The following is a 25,210-nucleotide window of genomic DNA, read 5'->3' on the forward strand; positions in this document are numbered from 1 at the left end:
ATTTTTATATACAGAGTATAACGCGATGGACGGATCAACGGTTGTCTATACCCACCAATTGGGTGGTGTATGAGGAACGGAGCGTCTTAAAACTAGGTTCCCTCTGTCTAACTTGGTATACACGGAATACAGGCGTGATCTGGGTACATGGTACAACTACGACAACTGAAAATTAAAATTATTTATTTTATTCTAAACTTACTTCCATTAGAGTCCCAAATTGATCTAGACTTAAAGAAGGATTGATGGTCTGCGGGGCGAGAGACGGTATCATTTTTGTGGCCATCACATTGGTCGTGAGTGCAAACTTCCTCTCCAGAAGCATCGACTTGTACAATTCTGTAATAAAACACACTTTAACCGGTATACTAATATTTCATCCTACAAGAAATAACAACGCAATATACATAGCACAAATTCGCATTAAATCATTTGCAATTTCGCATTACAGTCGCATTGCTCTAATAAACTTATATCGCTTCGTACAACTTACAACAATAACAATAGTTAAAAATATGAAATGGATAGAACAAAAAGCATTTAGAATAAGCAATTTCTTTAATATGTTTGTCAGGATTATAATAAACACAAAGCTAAATCTAATGTGCTTTTTGCTCCAACAATGGTAAAACGTCTACTTACTGACAACTCGTGTGATAATATCAGGATCGCTTAGTTTCATGGACAGGAGAGTGGGAATCACTTCTTCCAATATGTGATTTCTTTCCAGGCGAAAGAGGACTTTCTCGAAAAACCCGAGGATTAAACTGATGACTTTGACGTCACTTTGGTTTTTTTCTAGTAAAATCTTAACTTTGCCCAGCACGATGTTGTGCAACGCTCTATCTGTTATGAACTCTGATATGTTTTGGATGGCAATAAGAGAGGACGTCTGTAAAAATAGAGGCAGTTATGGTTCTTATAGATATGATACCATTGTAACAAATAATAGTCACTTTTACAAAAAAAGAAAAACGAACTTATAATATATAAGAAAAATTAAAGCGCTAAAAAGCTTCTATACGAAATGAAATATAAGTATTATTTTATACATTCTGTAAGTGGTTTAATATAAACCTTTGATCTGAAAGATCAAAGTACTCGTCTTATTATCGCTGTATTCGAATGGAAGTAATTAGGCAACAAATAAACAAACCTGAATGCTATTATTATTATTGTCCATGGCATTATAGAGAAGCGGCATCAGTTCGTTATTCACGTCCTCTCTGGTGCACTTTCGCATGACAATGTGCAAGTTCTCCAGCAGGGTGATGGCCGCCTGTTGAGTCTTCGGCGAATTCATCACGTGACCGAAGTCCACCGTCCTACATAATATAGTCTTTATACTTTACAATATACAAACATACAACATATTAATAAAATATATATGGTATAATTTATTTTAAAGATATTTTCAGGAATCAGAAATGTTAAGATACAACGAGTATGTTAAAAATCAGTGAAGCTACTGAAAACATCCTTTACTTTCTCTTATCAATCTTTTACAACATATTTTCAGGCATACAACAACCAAAAAGACAAAAGAACCGCAAAAATATTTCGATCCCCGTATATTTACTGTAAGATTTGTTTTTCAAAAAATTACGTTACACTTTCTTGTTGTCAAAAAAACATGAAATGTCCTACAACTAACCTCAACGCAGGTAAAACGTGTGAAGCAAATTCTTCAGGTGTCGCCTCATTAGTCATCCATATAACTGGTATTAGTACTGCTTCTAAAGTTTCTATACATCTTATTTCAAGTTGCAATACAGGCCAAACGTGTTGCCATCGCAGTTTCTGCAATTTAGTTAATAATTCAAACCCACTTGCTACTGTCCACCACTAACACACATATATATCAATACTACGAGGTGGTCGCAGCCGCCAAAAAAATATATAGCTGTGGTTATTGTCGCATTACAGAACTTTCGCAAAAATATGCATATAATCAAAATAAAACATCGACTGTGAATATTGAAAGAGCTTTTTTCATTATTATTTAACTAGCTTGTAAATGAGATATTAAAAAAATTAACATTTTAATAAGCAAAGACATTTAGAAGTAACTTTAAACATATCTACAGCAAGAGTCAATGCCAAAGTATCTAATACAAACTACAATGAAAGTAAGCAGAATAAGCAAATAAATACTCAGAAGTAGTGATGTCGATGGAGCAGTGTCAATAGAAAATTTGTAAAAACTCGTAACTTACTACGTACACGTTGCATAAGCTCAGAGGGGTGTTAGCGTAGGCGACAAACAATATTTTGAATATATTGCTAAAATAATCAACTAAAACAATTTTAAACAAAATAATATAGTAATTTAGGATTATGGCATTCAAAGATTGAGAAAAATTTAAGTGAAAGGTACTAATTGTTGATGTCTGCTGTCTTTATTATAGAAAATCGTGTAGCTTTATAATAGCTACGAAAATAACAGGTGGCAAATATATAAGTAAGAAGAACATTTACCAACAAATATTTTTGAAGGTGAAGTGGGGGTTAGTAGTGGGGGTAGGAGAAGTGTCTCCGACACTTAGCTTAGAAGTTGATACAAAAATTTTTTGAAAATTACTGTTTAAGTGTTTTAGTTTAATAGGGAACTTTAATTTTCTTTTAACATTTCGTGCTTGATATTGTTAAATGACGAATAAAGAATGATAATGTTGTTAAATTTAATGATGATATTAATTAATTTGTAAAAAATAATAATTAATTTGTCATGATAAAATAAAATAAATTGCCAATTGTTAAAATAAATAAAAATAATTGTTATTTTTAGTCGGTAACTTCGGGAATTGGGTTGAGTCTCAGGACGTAAATGCGGTTGACGCCTATAATTACGGTTACGCCAGATTTGATTAGCCGCTTTTTGTGATATTTAAGAACCTAAAGACAACATAAAATATATTTAATATATGAATACATATTAGAAAAATATTAATTATAAAATTAGATAAGAGATATATCATTATTATGAGATATTAATGATCATTAGTGTCAAAATATCATATTTTTATATTATTTAAATGATTTGATTTAAACTACATGCACATGATTTAATTAAAAATCACAAAAATAGACTAATCTGGTCTGTGATACTAACATCATATTTTCTTTAGACCGATTTCTTAATATTTTCTGTTGATTCTGAGTCTCAATAAAAATAAATAGTAAAAAAATACAGTATATCGCATGGCATATTCAATATTCATCAAATCGCAAGGGCAGATTTGCAGCTTCTATACTATTATTTCAGGAAAATGGAAGTGTTTCATGCTTTAGTTACTTTTGAGTTTTTCTCATCAAATCATATTAAGTCAATTTCAATGAGAATTCGAAGTAAACGATTCTATAAATATAGATTTAGATACTATCGTCTATAGTACTATAGTCTATAGCACCATTATGCGGGATAAGAAGAGGAAAGCGATCGATATAAAAAGACTTTTGTAAATATTTCATAAAATTTGGTTTTTTATATTATTATGAAATATTACTAAACTTTTGTGACAATATTGTCTTTAAACAATAAAAGTGATTTCCTAACAAGGCACAAATTTATAAGCGAAATTACTTTTCAAGTCAACTCGAACTTTGTAACGGACCTCTCCCTTGCTAAGTTACCAGAAACAAGATGTTTGAAGAAAATGCTTTATAAATAGCTGTGCCTTTGCCAATTTAGAAGGGATTCATGATATATCTCCAAAAGAATAACCGTATCGGGGAAGTCTATTTTTAGCCGATTTTAATATGTGTAGTGTAATAATATACAGATTTCTTTAGTTCAAATTAATAAAATGTCTTTTAAAGGAGATCTTTAGATCTTTCTAAATAGATAGTTAAGAAAATAATGCAACTTGAATCGAAAAATTTCATCATCAAAATTTCAAAATCATATTTTTTCAACTATTTTGGAAAACTTTTCAAAATTATTTTGGAAAACTCCCGAAATGAAAATTACTAACTAAATACCAAATGACTTAAATACGACCTAGCAATTATTGAACAACACAAATTCCAAAAAAAAAACCAAATCAATCGATCGGCAATTGACTTTATTTTGCATAAGAGAAGTAAACGTACAACATTCAGAACGCTAAGACAAGACAAGCACTTAAAGTGCTCGGGCTATAAACATATTATATGTCTTTGTTACCTTGGGTATAAAAGGCATTGCCTCTATTAGTGCACTGCGGTAGAAGTGGCTTTTTTGAGCGGGATCCTTCATAGTGATCACGTCCAGGAACTGCATCGCCTGGATTGCGGGCTCGCTCTGGCATCTATTAACATTTGCGCCAATTTTTTGTTGCTTTTAAAAACCACCTTTTTTTGTAAAATTACCTTGTTGTTGTGTTTTAGTGCCTAGTGTCATATATATCTAATAATTAAAAGCGACATAGTAAAAATACATACGAAAATGTGTCAAAGATAGAAATAATAGATGAAGCTTAAGTATGAAAATAAAATATAAATTAAAATTTACAGAAAGACATTCCAAATATTATATAGTTGAAAAATTGACTAGTCACAGAACCTGTAACATTATAAAAAATACTTTTTATACGTACATATATTTTTACTTTGTAATGTTTACCAATAAGTCCAAAAAGTTATAACTGAAAAATATGAAGCTTTCTGAAAGAACAAAATATATTAGTAATAATGAAAGAATAAAGATTGATATTACTTAAAGTAGTTGATGAGAGGCAGTAGCTGAGTAGACGGCCTCGGGTGAGGATCACGTGAGAGCAGACGCTGCACGGCTTCTTGCAGCCCTACCGGAATGCGGGGCAGGATCTGGTTTACTTGAATGTCCAACTACAAATATACGACTTTTTATAGGTTTTCTTAAAAAACTTCTTTCCTACGTAAAACAAGTTTTTTAATAATTAATAGATATTGTGATTTTTACTTTCAAAGTTATATCTTTAACCCGCATCCATGCTGTTCATCTGTTCATCGTGCATTGTTTATATATTTAAAAGCAACAAAAAAAAACGAAAGTAGCATAATTTCATATTTCACTGTGAGTGTGAGTATTGAGTAATCGGTTCTACATAAATATTATATTTGGTACTACACAATGAGTTCTGAGCAATCCTCGCATGATGAAAGGATCCTTTAATCTGGTCTCGATTGCGAAATTAATTGGCATTATCAACTTAAAACGTCGGTCGTTCCACGTAGCGGTACCCGCCCTACTCGTATTTACTCAGTAATTTCACTGATAAGATGCCGCTCTGTAGGAGGCAGGTATAATTAACAAAACGTTTAGTGGTCCGGATCGCTACTGTTCGAACACTAACAATTATTTATTCAAACATTGTTCGGGACTTGTTACATGTTTTAACATTGATTGTTATTTACATTTTCACTAATATCTTCTTAATTGTTACGGTTGAGAACGATTTGTTTTTATTGTAGCGGAAACTTTGTCTATTTTTTGCACGTTTCAGAGACACGTGCTGGGTATTAAAATTCCAAGTAACAAGTTACACGTTCCGTTTTTTTAATTGTATAAATAATTTTTACATAAAAAAAATATAGAGCATCTAGAATGCCGAGATCAAATGATAAAATAAATTACTATAAATTATTAATGTATAAAATATTTACCTACAAATGCCACGAAATCGGGTTTCAAATATCAGTTAAAGCACTGACAAATTGAGAACCCTCGTTCTATTGAAATTGTTCAATAAAAGGTTTAATTGATTATTAATTTGATCATGATAAAGCCGCACACATAAATCATTAAATGAAATTGGAATTTTTATTTAGTGGTCAACACCGTGACTTGACTTCTACCATAACCCTAGATGTAATGTGCTGGTTAGACATCATTGTATTGGCTGGTTACAATTTGCAATAAAAAATACAAATTTCTAGTAATTTTCGATTGTGTAATTTAGAAAAATAAATCGATACTTACGCATTCAATCTGCCTCAGATAGAGCACAGGGTTGTTGTTCGCCTGCAGCAGCGGCCGGCCGTGGTTGAAGAGCGCGCAAATGATCAGCCCCAGAGAAAACATGTCCGACAATATGTTGCAATGTGCATTCAATTGCACTTCGGGCGCTACGAGGAACATTCTTAGTTAGTTAGTTGCTTAGGTCTACATGAACATCTTGCAATTTGCAATTTTAAAATAAGTTTGGTACTCTATATTTTTGTTCGCTCTACATTTACAGATTCGATGGATTTTGATAATTTTGTTCTATAGGGGGCTACCCCTGTGCCGGGAGATGGAGTTATTTTTTATTGGTCAAGTCGTGGTACAATTATGATTTCAAATTTGATATCAATCATCTTACAACTGAATGTGATATGATTGCTATCATATCACATTCATTTAGCTATAGCTTTCACGTTACAGTAATAAAGATTTAAACATTCAGTGGATGCCTCAATCGCGATATAAAAATTTTATGCTACACTAAATAGCTAAATAGATGGGCCAGCCGTTTTCTCAGAGTAAGCCAGTTCTTTGCCATATTAGTTCAAGTTGGGAAATATCTTATTCGGATGAGTACTTAGATGTTAAGAAGCACTGAAAGGCACTTCGGCATTTTATTTCAATATTTTAAAGCTTTAACAATAGTTTATGCAGCAATGTAGTTTGTATATTCACAAAAAAATAAATAGAAATTAACTTACCCAAGTAATCTAGGCAGGGTTGGCAGATTTTTGCGATCTTGATGGACCATGGTGGTACGCTTACTACATCAGTCGGATCAGGGCCGATGATTGGCTCTGTAGACAAAAAGAAAAAATGTCGATATATTATGAACGGAGTGTATTAGCACTCTTAGGCTTTCTCTGCCAATGCGTCGCTTGTATACATTTTACAGAAGTATGAGGCAAAAGAAACGACATTAAAAAGAAAAAAAATAGGGGCGATGAACGTTAATAATTACCATAAATACTCATTAACATGAATATGTACAGACAGAGCGTTTTGTTCAGATATTAAATAGTTAATTGATCGAAAAAAAAAAAATTAAAACTTTATATTGATCTCTCTTAATGATATTTAAGGCTCTTTACTTTTATACTTAAACTAGCGGACGCGCGCAGCTTCGCCTGCTTATTTGCACCCTTAGGGGTGAATACTAATAAACCATGAAACACGTGTTCAATGAAATATTTTTAAGTCTCCATTTCAATATAATTTTTTTTCTTTTCTAGAAACACATAACGTCTCTTAAACGCCAAATATAATTAAAAAGTATATTGAAATAACAATAATAGGATTGTGCTTGTTACTTGCTTTGATACATAAATGCAGATATTTAATTTAAGTCAGATAGACTTGTACTATACTGTGGAGGTGTGAGATCGAGAGCTTCCAGTTGAAGTAGATATGCCGGGTGTTCATGCTCTTATCAACATGAGTAAATTCTGAATTTAATTAAGGATATTGATTGAATTGGAGGGATTTATGTTTTGAATTAAAATATTCAAAACTTGTATTACTTATTACTTTTTTAGTTTCTAATTAGAAATTTTATTATTATTTTTTTGAGGCCATCGCGGGGCAGCGGCTTAACGGTATGACTATAACGCGACGGTTGTGGGTTCGATTCCCACTCGAGGAAGTGAAATATTTATTTACGTTGATATTTCCATTTCTTCGTTCTGGTATTGAGACAAAGCGCGGCATAGAGTTCTGCCACTCAACACGCAAAGCCTCCAGATTTCGGCGGAAAGTTGGGAATGAAGTGTCTCAACACTAGGTTCCCTCTGCCTACCCTGCTGTGTGCGGGATACAGCGTGAAGCTGATAATTTTTCAAAAAGAAAGGAAAAAATTATACCACTATAGGCGGCTGTGTATTATCTTCTTATTTACATTGAGACAACGTTGCTTAAAATAGTTTCTGTAATTAAGAAATAACTAGACAGCTTGGCTGAAATCTTAACATATTTAATCCTTGTTCAACAGAAATCCTATCTAGAGAATTTATCTAGAGAAAAAGAAACTCAACCAGGCCACTCCACACGCAATGCCTAAAATGCGGCGGAAATTAGGAAACGGAAGTGTCTTAATGGGAACGGACTATCTTAATATTAAGTTCTTTGTTTTCCTTTGCCTACCGTTCTTCGGCGGGATACAGCCCGAAGCGAAAAGAAAAATCTTGATGCAGTGGCACAAGTGTGACTATAAACGCGAAGGTTTTGGGTTCGATCCCCAATCGGGGGAATGAATTAATATTTTCATTTCTTCCCTCTGGTACCAATACAAATCACGGCATTGAGTTACGCCACTCAACACGCATTGCCTCAAAAATTCAGTGAAACGTGGGGAACACTATACTGCCTCCCGTGCTATATGGGGGATACAGTGTGAGGCTGAAAAAAAAGCTGATATAGATTTTTCAATATTTAAAAATAGTTGTCAAAATTTATAATAATAAATTATTTTTTATCAAAAAGAAAAACCGACTTCTAACAACGAAATAAAAAGTGAAAAATAATTTTACAAAGATTTTATAATTTTGAAGTCGGTGCCAAGTAGAACAAACAGGCTTAGTAATTAGATATTGTGGCAAGGTTGTTTGTAGCATTAGCTTGACACCGACAGTTAAAAAAATCAATTCCATCTATTTTCATATACTTACTTCTCTGACATACTGGCATGCCCCAATACTCAATTTATCCAGGCGACAGGCAACAGGTCAGTATGACGTTATGCTAAGGTTGAACGACCGTGGGTTACTTGATAGATAGAGTAACTATATTTAGATATTGTTATAGGTATATTTTGTAATTAAAAAGTAGTAAAAAAATACATATATATATATATATACATATATATGTATGTATATATATATATGTTATATATATATATATATAATGGTCCCTGTGTGTACTCTGCTGTGTGCGGGACACAGTGTGAAGCTGATTTTTTAAATTATATAAGATCAATATAAGAAATTAGATCTCTAAGCAGTGAAACAAAGTAACATAGAAGTGAAAGTCGGTGACTTGAATTTGAAATGCCTGCTATACGCAGATGATGCAGTGGTCATTGCACCATCAGAATGCGAGTTGAAAATTATAGTCTAAATCTGAATGAGAGTAAGATAAAGGTTTTGGTTTTTGACAGAAATGAAATAAGGGTGGAATGCAAGATCTGTGTAAATGGTAAGATAATAGAACAAGTGGATGTGTGTGTGGTGTATTTGGGAAGTATGTTCAGTAGAGATGGAAGATACGAGATGGATGTGGAAAGGCGTATTGCTGCCGGTAACAAGGTTAACGGAGTCTTAGCTGCATTGACGAGACGGGCGAAACGTCAGCACAGCTGCACGTTGGAGCGTACACAATGCAGTGTTGGTACCGACGCCTTCAGGCTTTGTCCCCCCCAAAGAGTGCCTACCCGCAGGTTACAACTTGCAGTGGCCTACATGGAAGTCACTTAATCGCTTACGGAGCCAGGTTGGCCGAAGCAATGAGCTTCTCGTGAGATGGGGGTACGAACTGAGTGATAAGTCACCCTGTGACTGTGGCGCCGACCCACAAACGATGGCACACTTACTCTCCTGATCTGATGGAGGCAACAGACGCCACAGTCGACGTGGCTAAATACTGGCAAAATATGATATGAATTCTCCAATCATTGACACGAAGAAAAAGAAGAAGACCGACGCCTGGGCGATCAGTTATTTTCATTTTCTCGCTGTGGTAACAACATAAAGCGCGGTGTTGAGTTTGCAACTCAACACCTAAAGTTTTGTGTGAGGAACAGAGTGTCTTAACATAGGTTCCCTCTGCCTGCTCTAAAGTAGTTAAAAAAAATATGAAAATCCTTTGAATATTGAATAGATCGTTTTATGTTAATCCAAAACACAGAAAGTTTATATAAATGAAAGTCAAGACAACGCCGTAGCTGTAAAACAAAACGGAAATTACACTTAGATATTTATCCACTACAAATTTAATGAACATAATTTCTTCAACGAAATTTGAGAGTTTATTTGTACTATGTATTGTATATTAATAATTTAGTAAAAGTAATCGACCAACTCCTCGACCGGCCTGAACTGAACTTCACAATTTAATTTAAGTACCGATCACTTTGGTAATATTAAATGACTGTCTGACGTTGTCTGGAGCTTTGTGGAATATATCAAAATATTGTTTACACAATCTGTACACATCACTTAGATAGATAGATAAAACTCTTTATTGCATACATAAACAACACATAACTAAATAGTAAGACAGAAGACATAGAGTAGCATGCAAGGGCGACCTTATCACTATTAGTGATCTCTTACAGGTAACCTTAACTAACATAAACTTACGATAGAGCAGGATAGTGCATAAGTAATAAAGAGCGATATGAATACAAATAAATAACATACTAATTTTTGATATATTATACATAGACGATACTTATATATACAAATTATAATATATACAAAAGGGTACATATAATAATTATACATGTTAGATAATTAATAAAATACATATTTTATATATATACACACAATATACATATAGATAATAAATACACACATATATACATACACTATAAAGTTTTTTGTTGTGCCAAATAATAACGCTTAATGGATTTTTTAAATATACTAATTGATTCTGAATGTCGGATATATCGTGGAAGATCATTCCACAAGATAACACTTTTAACAGTGAAAGATTCCATATAACCTACACTGTTGCAGGTAGGTATCTTTAATTTGTTGTCACTTTTGGAGCGAAGATTGAGCTGAAGCGTGGAATCGGTGCAACAGAAAGTGAAGCGCTCTTTAAGGTAACGGGGAGTGTTGGGATGGAAAAGGATAGAATAAAGTGTGCATAGTACGTGGAGAGATCGACGATGCCGGACTGTTAGCCATTGAAGCTTATCACGAAAAGCTGATATATGATCGAATTTTTTCAACCCAAATATATATCTGATGCAGAGATTTTGTAGACGCTCAAGCTTATCTAGATGTTTTTGTGAAAGGTCAAGGTAACAAATGTCGGCATAGTCAATAATAGGAAGAAGAAGGGAAGTGGATAATAATATTTTTGTTTTGATGGGAAGGAAATTTTTCCATCTCTTGAGAGAACCCATCGTCGCAAATATTTTACGACTAACATGTGAAATTTGCGAAGCCCAAGATAAGGTGTTATCCATAATGATACCTAGGTTTTTAATGGAATTACTATAGCAGATAGGAGTACCATCATAAGTAACTGCTGGCAAATGTGTAATACTGAGTTTAGAAATTTGTTTTTGACTACCAATGATAATATACTGAAATTTACTTGTGTTTAAATTTAAGCCATGCGTTTTGCTCCATAGAAATATTGTTTGAAGATTACGATTAATCCGTTCAATAGCTTCTGATAAGGTGTCAATAGGTGACGATACATATATTTGCAGATCATCAGCGTATAGGTGAAAAGGTACAGTGAGTAAATTGGTTAAAGTGTTAATGAATATTGAAAATAGCAAAGGAGACAATACTCCTCCCTGTGGAACTCCTGCTTTAAGGTAACAAGGAATGGAAATCTTATTATCATAACGTATACTTTGTTGGCGATTATGTAGATAGGAGTGGAACCATGTGATGACGTCAGTGGACATATTTAGGTGTTCAAGAGTAGCAAGCAAAATGTCAAAATCCACAGTATTAAATGCATTGGAGAAGTCAAGCAAAACTAGGACAGTGACCTGCTTGTTATCTATTCCAGAACGAACATCATCACATAGTTTAAGCAAGGCAGTGGTAGTACTGTGCCCAGGACGGAAACCAGACTGAAATATACTTAATTGGTCATTTTTTACTAGAAATTGAGAAACTTGACGATGAACAATACGCTCAAGAACTTTAGAAAGAAACGGAAGGATAGAAATAGGACGGAAGTGGGAATAAGATGTGGCGTTAGATATTTTGGGTACAGGGATAACGTGAGCAGCTGGCCATGCATTGGGAAAAGAACTAGAGGATAAGGAATAATTATAGATATGACATAGGACTGGAAGGATGACACTTATATATGCTTTTAATATATTTATAAGAAGGAGTTAGTCGAAATTAGTAAAAATCAGCTTCACACCGTATAAGCCCGCACGCAGAGGGAACTTAGTGTTAACATACTCCGGTCCCTATTTCCGCCGAATTCTCGAGGCATGCGTGTTGAGTGGCGAAACTAAACGCCGCACTTTATCTTTACACCAAATCGAAGAAATGAAAATATAAATTTATTAAATGTTTCACTTACTCGAGTGGGGATCGAAGCAATCGCGTTTACAATCGCGCACTTGTGTTTCTGCCCCGCGCCACTACTTTATGTATAGACGAGATCCGAAATTTTATATTGAAAGTAACTATCTAGTTTTTTTAGGGAAGGTTTCACGACCTTCGCTTATGTCCTTCATATAGCGGCGTAGGCAGAGAGAACCTAGTGTGTAGACATTTCATTCTCCGCTTTCTGCGTGTATTGAAGACACTGCGTATTTGGCGAAGCTCAACGGTGCACTTTGTCTTTGAAAATGAAAATAAAAATAAATAATTTCTTCGAGAAGGGATAGGGACCCATAGCGCTGGCCAGTCAGATATTTCCCGAATAGGCCAAATATAGCGTAATTTATAAATATTTTATATAAATTCAAATTCAAAATATTCTTTATTCAAATAAACTTATAATAAGCACTTTTGAATCGTCGAATGAACATATGAACAAAAAGCTACCACCGGTTCGGAAGGCAGTTCTGCTGAGAAGAGCCGGCAAGAAACTCAACAGTTGCTCTTTTCAAAATCAATGGTACAATCTATTACATTAGTTGGCAGCTATCCTGCATTACATTCAATAGACATTAATTCCATACATGTTTGTCCTCTAAGTATTCTTGAACAGTGTAATAAGTATTACTTGTTAGAATTTTTTTTACTGATATTTTAAATTTTGGAAGTGGCAAATCTAGAATACACTGTGGAATTTTATTACGTACACGTATGCTCAGACCCATAAAAGATTTATTAACTTTTTGGAGGCGAAAACTTGGAGTAACAATCTTATCTTTATTTCTCGTTTCTATCGTATGATTGTCACTATGTTTACTATGCCAATGTATATTTTGTCGGACAAAGAGAATATTATAGTATATAAATTGGGAAGCAACTGTAAGAATACCTGCATCTTTGAAAACATCTCGCAGAGAATCTCGCGCTCTTAGTTTATAAATATATCTCACGGCTCTTTTTTGGAGGATAAATATTGAATTTATGTCTGAAGCACTGCCCCATAGCAGCATTCCATAAGATAAAATACTATGGAAATAGCTATAGTAGACTAGTCGGGCAGTGTCAACGCCCGTCATTTGTCTTACTTTTTTAATTGCAAACGCGGCAGAGCTGAGTTTATCCGCAAGTGCTTCCAGATGAGCATTCCACTACAGTTTGGAATCTATAGTTACACCTGAGAAAATAGCTGATTCCGACAAATTGAGAGTTTCTCCTTTAATTAGTAGACTGAAATTATTTTTTTTAACATTTTGTAAAGCAAACTCAATACATTTAGTTTTTTTAGCATTTATCATTAGATTATTAACATCAAACCAACGAAGAATATGCGATAATGCGCTATTCACATTGTCATAGTTTATTTTATTTCTGTCAACCTTAAATATTAAAGAGGTATCATCCGCGAAAAGTACAATATCACATAGGTTCTTCACATAAAAAGGTAGATCGTTAATGTAAAGAAGAAATAAAAGGGGACCAAGAATGGATCCTTGTGGAACGCCCATCTTTAGAGGAGATCCAGATGATTTTACATTATTTATACTAACCTTCTGGATTCTTTGGTTTAAATATGAGGCAATAAGGTATAATTATATAATTCACTATAAAATAGTTTTTCCAATTAGGATTAGTTATAATATAAATCTGCCACAGGTGTTTATATAGCATCAAGCACGAGCTAATGTTATTATACTTTGTTCGCGAAAGTTGGCTCTAGAGAGCAGTCGCTAAATAATTATAGCTTCTGTTGCTCTCCATTTATTTTGAATTTTATAAAAGCCGTCTTAGCGCAGCGGCACAGTATCTGACTGAATACCACGGTTGTGGATTGGATTTCCTTTCGGGGGAACCAATAGTTTTCATTCATTTCTCGTTGTGATTACTTGTAATGTATAAAACGTAATACTTGTGGAACGATTTATCAAGATAAAGCACGACGCTCAGATCCGCCACACAACACGTAATATCATCGTAATGACCAAAAATCTTCTTTTGTTTTTAATAAATAAATCTGAGTGACGAACAACGGAGAGTCAAAACTATTCGTAATAAGAAGCTAAAATTTGTCATTTAGATCTTTGGCGAGTGTAAAACATTAAAAGAAGATGTCGCGAAATACTTACGGGAACAGTATTATTGTACGCGGGAACGAAGTTTTAGGCTAAAGCCTCGCCTTGCTATAAAACAAGCTCGCTCGCTCGTTGCTTTATAATATTGGATACGTATGGATATAACTTTCAATGTCAATGTTATTAAAAGTTAAAGTTGTGAATAATTTTTGGTATAAATGATATTTAAACATATTAATGTGAAATATGAAAATATATTTAAGTAATTGATTAAATTGATTATAGGTTGGCCTTCGTTTTAAGCCTTATAATGGATTGGCTATTAAAACTTGATCATTTATTTAAATATGAGTATAGCAATTACTATATAAGTATATATTTTTATTTGAACGACTACTACGAAGAAATTAGGTTTCGTTAAGCGGCAGAATTCAATGCCGCGGTTCTCCTTCTTACGAGAGCGAAGAAATGAAAATAATCAATTCTCCATAGTGGGAATGGAAATATAATATATATATATACACATTTACCTATACATATATTATACACATTTCCCTATATATATATAGGGAAATGTGAGGAAATCCGGAGGAGAACCAGAGTTAACGACATAGCTCAAAGAATTGATAACCTGAAGTGGCAATAAGTGGCGCTAAGGCAGACGTGTCTTAGAGTGGAGACCCCGTACAAAACGACTGGAGGGACGACCCTGCCAGGTGGACCGACGACCTAAAGAGGTTGGCGGGAAACGGATGGGTCCGAAAAGCTGAGGATCGAGTGGTGGCGTGAATTGGGGAAGGCCTATGTCCAGCAGTGGACAAAATGACTGTCGATGATGATGTATGGGAATGGGCTAATCAACCGTTATGTTTACGAGTATTTCAGTTTTATAATTCAAACTAGCAGTTAGCATGTTTATATAAAAAAATATTAAATTTATTTCTAACTTAATTTGAATTTACAATACTTTTGTAGTGACCCTTACGTATATCACGAATCTAATAAAATAAAATAATTATCATTCACTACAAAAATAATAATAACACAGGATTTATTGTATTGTCTAACTATATACTTAAATATAGTTTTATATCATTTACGTTCAGCATTCTCAATAAATAACTGTAGTTGTTGGTTGAATGGGACAGAATATGACTGTCAACAAGATGGTTGTAAATTCAACAAAAAAAATCTGTATTCAGTAAAAATTAGTGAACCCTCTCTCCTTGGGAATATTCATCTGAATGAAAAAAATATTCCCGGTTCTGGTTACACAAAGCATCGCGTTAAGGTTTTCTTCACCAGGGAACGTCTCAAATTTAGGTGGTAGGCGACGATATTGAAGTGTTATTTTATTTTCAACATTAAGTTCCCACCGCTTACCTCGACTAATATAACGTTGAAAAAAATTGTATCTAGAAAATTATTTAAATTGTCAACTTATTCCAATAGTAACAGTGTTTCAGCTCATTCTCACGCCTAACATGTGTCATCACATAGGGCTGATGTATTTTTTATGATGAATAAAGTCGTCATATTAGTAAAAAATAATATATTTCAGTATATCTATGTATTTAGTACTGATTTATTTTTTTCTAATATATTTTGAATTAAAATCTAATTCACAAAAGCGGACAAAAATTGATTAAGGTAGGTACAATCAAACGAGCGTCTATATGATTTCCCCATAGGCAACTCTTGAATTGTTTTCAATTGTCTCTCTATTTTTATACAATACACATATATATATATATATATATATATATATATATATATATATATATATATATATATATATTATAAAAGTTACTTTTACTAGACTTAAGACTATTATAACACAGTGCAACAGTGTATGACTGTAGACACGATTTTTGTGGGTTCAATTCAAGACTAGAGGAATATTTATATTTTATAACTATTTTTTTTACGAAAAACGACAAGGCAAACAAGCGTCTAAGTCATTTGATGGTAAGTGGTCATCGCCGCCCACGACCCCATGTAACACTAAAAGCTGTAAGTAAGGATTACGTAGGCAAAGCGCGGCGTTGAGTTCCACCGCTCAACAAATAATTTCACTAAAATGGAAGCGGAAAGATGCTGTTCATGAGAAGTTATACAATTTCTACATTTCTTTAGATACTTTTTGCGATGTGTCTAATGCGGCTAATGCCACATACCTGTGGCATAGCAGCTATAAGTATGAGAGCTATGCTACATTACATTTTTGTATATTAGTATATGTATAAGGATTAAATTGTAAATTTTTCATATTTCATAAGCTATAACCACTCTAGTTAGTGATCGGCGGAAACATCTCATTTACTTAAGTGAGTTTCATTTCTATCGGTTGGTTAGACACGCTGCTCGTTGGGTCTGATAACATCGTGTATAGAGCGAGGGTGGGCCTTGCAACTAGTGATTGTAGGAAAAGGTTAACTTTCTAAAAATAAGCCTTCGCTCAGATCACATACTGTGCATCACATATCGCAGAAGATGAGAGAGGAGAGGACAGTCTAATGAAAATTAATAATTTCGCTTTACGCTGTATCTTGGATATGGTTTGGTAGGCAGAGAGATCTCAGTGTCAACACATTCTGTTGTTTGCTTTCCCCCCGAATTCGAGACATTGCAGTGTTGAACCACGGAACTCATCGTGGATATTAGTCCTGTCCGAGTGGAAAAATGAAAACATTTTATTTGCCCTAGTGGGGATCGAATACACAACCACGATTTTTTACAATAAGATGCTGACCCACTGCGCTACGATGGATTCATATACTAGTATCCATATATATTAAGAATATAAAATAGAATTTTTGATTTCTTTTAGTCTAAATTTTATTATTTCAATGCTGTCTACATTTTATTTTGGTTATATTGGCATTTTTGTTTCTTTCGATCTGTCTACAAGATTGATATAGGAGAAATGTAAAAATTATAAGTTTATTACAGTAGTGTTAAAATGTTGAAGCGTCTAAGAAAAAATTGAACAGGTTCAGAGGGTTCATATCCCATTTAGGTGATGTTTCGAATATATGTGGATAGAATTGAGTCATTACAATGTTCTCTTTCTTCGACAAAATGTGCGATGTGCGTGAGTAAGTATCGTTTCACGTATATTATGAACTGGGTACGTATATTATAAACGAAGGTTCGTTCATACTATATGCTTTTTAGATTGCTGTTAGATGCTGAGAAAGTGAAGCCAAAAAGCAAAAGCATTCAAAGGCATTCTATCATATATTAATGATCAAGTCTCATCACAATATTAATTGAGGATGCTCATTAAGTACCTACTGTATTCTAGAATTCTTGTCAAATGGCTTTTATAAGCAATTCAAGCGATAGTTGTAACTTGCTTTGAGAACAAAGAGGTCTTACTGTGTCTAAGCAATGTGGAACATATTCTAGCAGGAGCACCGTCTTTTCTAAGTTTGTGACAGTATATTTACTGGTATTGAGATTTCTTAGAAGAACCACGTCTGTTTATATGGATCTCTATTAACATTATAATTTGGCGTTGTCGTGACCGATTTTATGGCTGTAGGTTCGATTTTACGCTACGCTGGGATAAGGTTGATAAAATATATTAGTTTGTCAGACTTTGCCTGGAAAAAAATGGTGCACTCCGCCGCCCAGTCTTCTAGAAATATGAAATAAGCTACTTTCTATTTTTAGTGCCATGCGGTTGTGCCAACTGAACCTCAAGAAAAGCTCTGCCGAATAGATTTCTCCATAGTTATATTCCACCGCTACTTTATACTCACCGACTTTTGAGTCTTTTTTAAAGTTCAACGATTCATTTCTTTTTGTTTTGAATTGTAACACAACATTTTTGTTAATTTATTTAGCTCTTGCACATATTAACGAACATTTACAAGCTCTCATAAATCTCTTAAGTTGTATATTTATACCGGTTTTCGATATATTTGAGGCCATTGTGGTGAAGTGGGAGTGTGTCCGTAAAGTTGATGGTTGTCGATTCGATTCCCACTCGGGAGAATGAATCATTTTTATTTGACTACTCTGGAAAGACAAGGCGCGGGGTTGAGTTCCACCTCTTAATGAAACGGAGTATCTTAAAATTAATTTCTGCTTACCTAAAATAAAAGAAAATACTTAAATAGATAGTATAATAATAGTATTATACACATAAATGAAGAAATGTCTTAAATACAGATGGGAAGAGAAAAACGGAATATCGTGACACTATGTTCTGTTTGCCAGCCAGGGTTGCTATAGTTTATCACTACTAATAGTCGATATATTTAGTAAAAGAGGTTCTACAAGTATTCATTGTCGAAGTTCATATTGTTAGATGTCGCGAACGAACATTTTCATTGCTCATACCAAAGGTTTTATTAACTCAAGCAATATTCTTGGTAATTAAAATTTGATCCCCGTTTCTGATGTGGCCTTCAGAAATTTCTACGGTATCAACGTATTGTTACTATATTTTTGCCTTTTGACCTTGAAATCATTTAAATTAATTGGTAAGAAATTGTAAATTATGATTTCTTTCGTATACTCACGCCTTACTCATTTTGATTGTTTTGAACTTTTCTAGTAGTATAGGTAAGTTCATTATTTTCTTACGAAGAAATACCTTTTACCTTCCATATATAACCTAACATATGTATATCTTACAGTTATTTACATAAATGATTGAAAAATCTTACATTTTTATCAAAATATATCGACTGTTTGTCAAAGTGTTGTTCAAACAAAAAGCTTGGTTAAATTAGTACAGACTTGATTTATGTTTTTAATTTTTGTTTCTTGTAAATTAAAATTTATCATCAAAGCCTGTATTATAGATAGGGATTGTAATAAATATATACTGGATGGCGAAAAGTCACTTCTACTAATATTCTTCTAAGTATTAAATGTAAGTTAAGTTCCTTTTAAAACGAACACATTTCATCGTTTTTTTTTCAGTTTCATGCAGAAGCATGTAGCAGAGTAGGCAGAGAGAGCCTTGTAATGTAACTCTCCGAAACAGTGAGTAGAATCGTAATCTTCTATTATACGAGTACCTATCAACGCCAAAGTACTTTAAAATCAAACCGGGCGTGAGGCCGTCTATCTATAAAATCTGTTCCTACGATTTGTAAGGTAGGCAAATAAAATCTAGTGGCAAGCTACTCCGTTCTCCACTTTCTCCCTTTAGTGTATGTTTCAAGCAAATATCTAATATATAAACATTTTTCTGGCTAACATTTAAATCCACTACTATCATATTTAGTAAAATATATAAAAATTGCATCAAAATACTGAAAAACATCGACTGAAAGTTGTAAAATACTTTATAAATTGAAATGTTAAATCGTAAATTAAAATATTCCATTGAAAATTCTTGCTATAGTTATAAAAAGGCACTTTCTCGATATATTTTATAAAAAAAATCTTTCAATTTTTCTTTAATTAACGAACTCGACTCTTACTATTAATTATTTAATGTAAGATTATTGACTGTCTAGCCTCTTATTGTTACTTTGTGAAGCTTAATAGACATGGCCGGTGAAAACAATGTCAGACACAAGTTGCTTCATCGTCGTCCTCGTCCACCATCGTCGTGGTATTTAGAATATTATATTTTATTTGCTCAGGTATTTTTTTTAAATCTACTTCACGCAATATCCCGCACACACCAGGGTAGGCAGAGGGAACCTAGTGTTAAAACACTCCGTTCCTGACTTTCTGCCGAATTCTGGAGGGATTGCGTGTTGAGTGGCAGAACTCAACGCCGCGCTTTACCTCGATACCAGAGCCTTGCCCAAAAATATTGTCTATTTAAAACTGTATTTGCATATGGCCGAGTAGAGAACCTACTAATGGATTCCTTTTACATTTCAGTAAAATGATATTGAATACATATTATAATAAAAAAATGTTATTATATTCAATAATAACATTAAATATTATATATCTTCAAAAAAATTTTATTATATTGTCTAAGCTATATAAAAATTAACCTGCTTAACAATTTCTTAGTTAGAAATTTTGATAAAGGTTGATAAATTAAAACAAAATTATAAATTTCAAATTTGGCCTATGAAGGCAAAATGTTATTTAAATAATTAATTACCAAGTTAATAAAATTTATCTATTATATGGCATTTGACTAACGCGACACTTATGGGTTCGATTCCCACTCAAACGGCATTTAATAAGTTTTCGGATTCCAAGATCAGATTGAAATATGGCCAGTGAAAATAAGGAAAACTAGAATTATATATTATAAAAAAAATGTTCCTTAATACACGTTTAATACTTAATTTTTCCTACTAGTATTTCCGATTCCGCCCACGATCACGTATACTACCGCAACGAGTAATAAACTTGCAAGCCCCTAAATTTATTATTTTTAGTTTAGCCGCACTTCCTGCGAGTTATTGAGTGTTGTATATGGCTACTATATACTGCTTTTTAAAATTATTATAGGTATATGAAGTTGTTCGATCCTTCGAACCTTCTAATGTAAACTAGTTCAATAATATAAGGTAAAAAACATTGCTGCTTAAACGATTGAAGATAATAATATTTGTCAAAGTAAAAATTTATAATCTAAAACTATTTTCTTTTATAAAAAACTGTAATCAAAAATATGTATTACCAAGCTATGCGAATGCGAATAGTCACAAACAATGAATTTTATTATAGTAGAGTATACGAGTATAGTTGGTTTTTTTTTCAGGGTCACGCTATAGCAGGTTAGGCAGAGGGAGCCTAGTGCTAAGTCACTCCACTCTTTCCACCGAAATTTGGAGCCATTGCATATGAGGTGGTGAAACTCAACGCCGCGCTTTGCCTTGCTACTAAAATGAAGAAATTAAAATATTCAATATTTCAACGAATATTTACCTGTTGCATTGTTATTAATCAAAACTTTCCGATAACACTTTAAATTGATTTTCATGAAACAAGTCAGTCTGAAACAAGTCATCAGTATACTTAACCCGTACAGTATTTATAACAAATAATAATACTTAATGAGAGTAATAAAATATTAACATAAATATATATGTATATAAAGAATATTTATGACTAACCGGCAAATTCCAAGCCGAACAGCTTCCAGGTGCCCCGTTTGGTGACTATGATGACGTGAGGGCAGATGTTGCGGTGCACCTGCCTGGTGGTGTAGTGCAGGAAGTTAAGCGCCTCGATTATCTATAAGAAGGATTTAGGTTAAAAATGGTAACACACAACAGGATAGGCAGAGGGAACCTAGTTGTAAGACACTCCGTTCCCCTTCTCCTCCGAATGCTGGAGGCATTGCGTGTTGAGTAGCGTAAATCAACGCTGCGCTTTGCCTCGACATCAGAGCGAAGAAATGAAAATATAAATTTTAAATAAATATTTCTTCTACTCGAGTGGGAATCGAACCCACAACCAGTCGATTTCAACACTTTGTGCCCCTGCCTCACAACTAGGGTGAATTCTTTATATTTTTCTTTTTTTTAACTTCATGTTCCACCCTAGCAGCAGAATGGGTAGAGGGGCTCTAGTGCTAAGACACTGTGCTCCTCACTGTCCTTACAATTTTTGAGTTGAGTATTCGGATCTTGACACTACAAGAGACAAATAAATATAAGACATTCCCGAGTGGAAATCGAACTCACAACTGTCGCGTTTACGGTCAGATACTGCACCGTTGCACCACGACGATCTCAATTATTATAATTATTACATTTTTTTTAATAAATTGTTCCGATTACAATTGAGACATGGTAACTTTTAGTAATTTTTATTTTTATTAACTCTAGGATTTGAATTTATTATAAGCTTATCTTTTATACCATAAAGAATTAAATTGAAAACAATAAACATTTTAAAAGTTTCGGAATTTGCAATATATAAAATTTTAAAACAATCGCACACTTAATTACGCATTTTATATGGATAGTTCTCTGGAATAGGAATCGAACCGACAACAATCAAGAGTACATAATTTTTAATTTAATTATAAAATCTATTTAATCGTCTCGATGTGTTATCTTCAATCGACCCAGACAGGTACAGAAGGTATTTAATTAAATCAATATCGACTAAATTTGAGTGTTGCGGAGATTGAACGAAGTATTAGTGGACCTCAATTTTCTGTGTGCAAACATTTCCAAAGTCCTTCAAGTACCTTCTAGGACTATTAATTATATCTCAATTTGAAGTACTTCTAAATATACGTATAATGTTATACTTCATTTTGTACAATGTTTACTTTTATTATCAAAGAGGAAAATTTTACATTTTTAAATATAAATTAATAGACAGAATAGAGAGAAAAATTAAGCATATAGAATAATACTCTCTCAAACGCACAAAGGTTCAGATCATCGGTGGTTAGGGCTCCAGATTGAGGAACCCCCTCACAATAAGCGCCGTCGCAAGCAACACAATAGTGTTCCAGCAAGTATTCTACATTCGGTTCGGTTCTTCACTAATAGCTAAGCGATATTTTCTTAAAGATGTAGATCGAGGTTTTTATGCTATTAAATCGTTAACGGAAACCACAATCGGCAGAATGACAGTCGCATTGATACTCCACATGTAAGGCCAACGAGCGTGCGGGTCACCTGATGGTAAATGTTCACCGCCGCCCACGATCCCGTGTAACACCACAGTGAGCTAAAATATTTAGATAACTTTTTCTTTTTCTGCCTTTACGTGACTATCATCATGTGGGAGAGAAATGTCAACAATCACTATTAAGTTTTGAAGACTTTCCATACCTTAACAAAATTTTAGTGTCATAATAATTTTCCAAATGTCTGATGAAGATCAGTAATAGATCACTTAAGCTACAAGTAATAATGATATTCCGCCTTAGTGTATTTTTGTAAAATCATAACAGCGTAGTACAATAGCAATTGGCTAGTAGTAGTAGCAGCTAATAATAGTAGTAGTAGATAGTTTAAAAAAAAGAGAAATGAGAAAAAATACGTGAACTTTCTTGGTAAAATAAAAGATAAAATGAATAAAAAGGGAGTAATTTAACAAAAAATTCTCAAATCGCTGAGCTTTAAAGTGATATCTGACTTTGAAGGCCAAGTTCTATTGCTATGTACTAAGGTTACTTCGCCTCATTACGTTGGATAAGATCAGTTGAGAAAGGTTATAACGTTTACCGGCTCATTTATGATTCATATAAGTTACTTGTACATTATTTTAAAGTTCAAGGGCTTATGTTTCACGATTTGTCCCACATAGCAGAGAAGGCATAGATTTTTAAATTTTAATTGTGACATATTTTACTTGTTTCGGGCTGTGTTTTTCTTAATTAAGTTATTTATTTGTAGTTGAAATTAAAGTGAAATCTCTCAGTAAATTAACTACATAGCTTGTGCTCATGAGGATTATGAATTTGATTTAAGACATTGCATATTGATAGGCAAAACTCAACACTTAATTTTGTCACGCCAGACTGGAAATGAGGGTAATTCATTATCCTGAATGGGCAGCGAACCCACAAGGACCGCGTTTACAGTCAGGTGCTGACGTTATTATGCAATTTGGAAGTTTTCCAAACAGTATTAGCTCTATTAGGCAGCATCGATTCAAGCTTAAACTTGATTGGTGTTTAGATGATTGCTTCCAATTTAGAGTACTCGGCGCTGGTAATTAATCGATTGAGATTCCTCACCAGTGGATAGTAGCTCCAATAATTGTAGTGGAATTGATGTGCATCAAAGGTTAATGGCAGCTACTGTTATATAGTCAGTTAACTTGTGATGGAGTGAAATAGAAATTGAATACCAATATCTTATATTGCGTTTTGGATAACCTTTATAAACTTACTGTTATAGAAATGAAAGTATTAATTAATTAATTAATGATCAAATAAAAATATTATCAAAAGTTAAAAATTTCCAAATTAATTCGGGCTTATTTGAAGAATGAATGTATTTTGACAACAAAAGTATATACCAACAAAATTATATCATTATAATTAAGAAAATATTTAGGCATAGGTCATACAAAGTCTAATCTGATCAATAAAACATGGGGTGTAATTTCGTCGTCATTTCTGCATAAGAGGGCATTCAAATATTTCTATCGGTTTATCCTTCACATAGCGGAATAGGCGTGCAACTAAATGTCTAGATGTTAATTTAGAAGCCGTAACTATCATGTTTACAGTCAGCTGTTCCACTGTGCCATGATGGGACTAGACCTAACTTAATATTCTTCTTAGTTTAACTTAATTAAACAGTCAACTTCTAACACTTATTCTAGTGTTTTCTGTTATGAAGTATTATGAAAAGTCATTAAAATTTATAGTGTGTTAACCTATAATGCCTCTGGCGTTGTAATATAACTTTTAACTGGCTTTGTTATACCTGAGTTATTTACTTAGTCATTTATGAAATATATTAGTTTGTGACATTGAAACATAGTTATAACATTATAATGTATTTCATGAAAGTTATATAGATACACTCGTGGAGCACGTTCCCCACGAGTGTGGCGGTGCATGCAAAAATTGTTGATTCGAATCGTCGAATCGTCGAAGTCTGATAGTTTTTTTTCGATGATAGAGGATGATGACACTGTACAAAGAAGGCAGCGACAGTGGACGAGGTTATACAGGTATGTGCAGGGACATTTAACAAAAATAATAATACCGTAGGTAGGTACTCATAAATGGACATACCGCGTGGTGTTCATACGGCACTCTCGAAACGTCACAATTAGAGAACTGAACCGAACTTCAGAACCGAACCCTTTCCAATTCCGTGGCTCGATGATCAGCGGAACGTACATACGTACATTTCGAAATATTTCCTTCCCACAGTTATACTACGAGTAGTCTTTCGTGACTTTCTTTACGTGGATAAGCTTATCGTGTCAAAGACGAAAAATGGAAAATACTG

General features: G+C 33.5%; 1 protein-coding gene across 1 annotated transcript in view; it reads right to left on the reverse strand.

Moving 5' to 3' along the window:
* The window catches only part of bma (SCY1-like protein bma), a 123,804-nt gene that overhangs the window by 8,871 nt on the left and 89,723 nt on the right, over nucleotides 1-25,210 (reverse strand). The window contains exons 5-13 of the mRNA XM_085205882.1: nucleotides 21,389-21,509; nucleotides 6,667-6,762; nucleotides 5,942-6,087; nucleotides 4,697-4,827; nucleotides 4,166-4,289; nucleotides 1,655-1,800; nucleotides 1,157-1,325; nucleotides 643-892; nucleotides 203-339 (exon numbers count right to left, since the gene is read on the reverse strand). Coding sequence (XP_085062008.1) covers nucleotides 203-339; nucleotides 643-892; nucleotides 1,157-1,325; nucleotides 1,655-1,800; nucleotides 4,166-4,289; nucleotides 4,697-4,827; nucleotides 5,942-6,087; nucleotides 6,667-6,762; nucleotides 21,389-21,509 — 1,320 coding nt within the window. The remainder of the gene's footprint in view (nucleotides 1-202; nucleotides 340-642; nucleotides 893-1,156; nucleotides 1,326-1,654; nucleotides 1,801-4,165; nucleotides 4,290-4,696; nucleotides 4,828-5,941; nucleotides 6,088-6,666; nucleotides 6,763-21,388; nucleotides 21,510-25,210) is intronic.

This window comes from Heliconius melpomene, chromosome 21 (assembly GCF_056956725.1).
Source record: "Heliconius melpomene rosina isolate 202511_hmr_F chromosome 21, ASM5695672v1, whole genome shotgun sequence".
Classification (NCBI taxonomy): Eukaryota; Metazoa; Arthropoda; class Insecta; order Lepidoptera; family Nymphalidae; genus Heliconius; species Heliconius melpomene.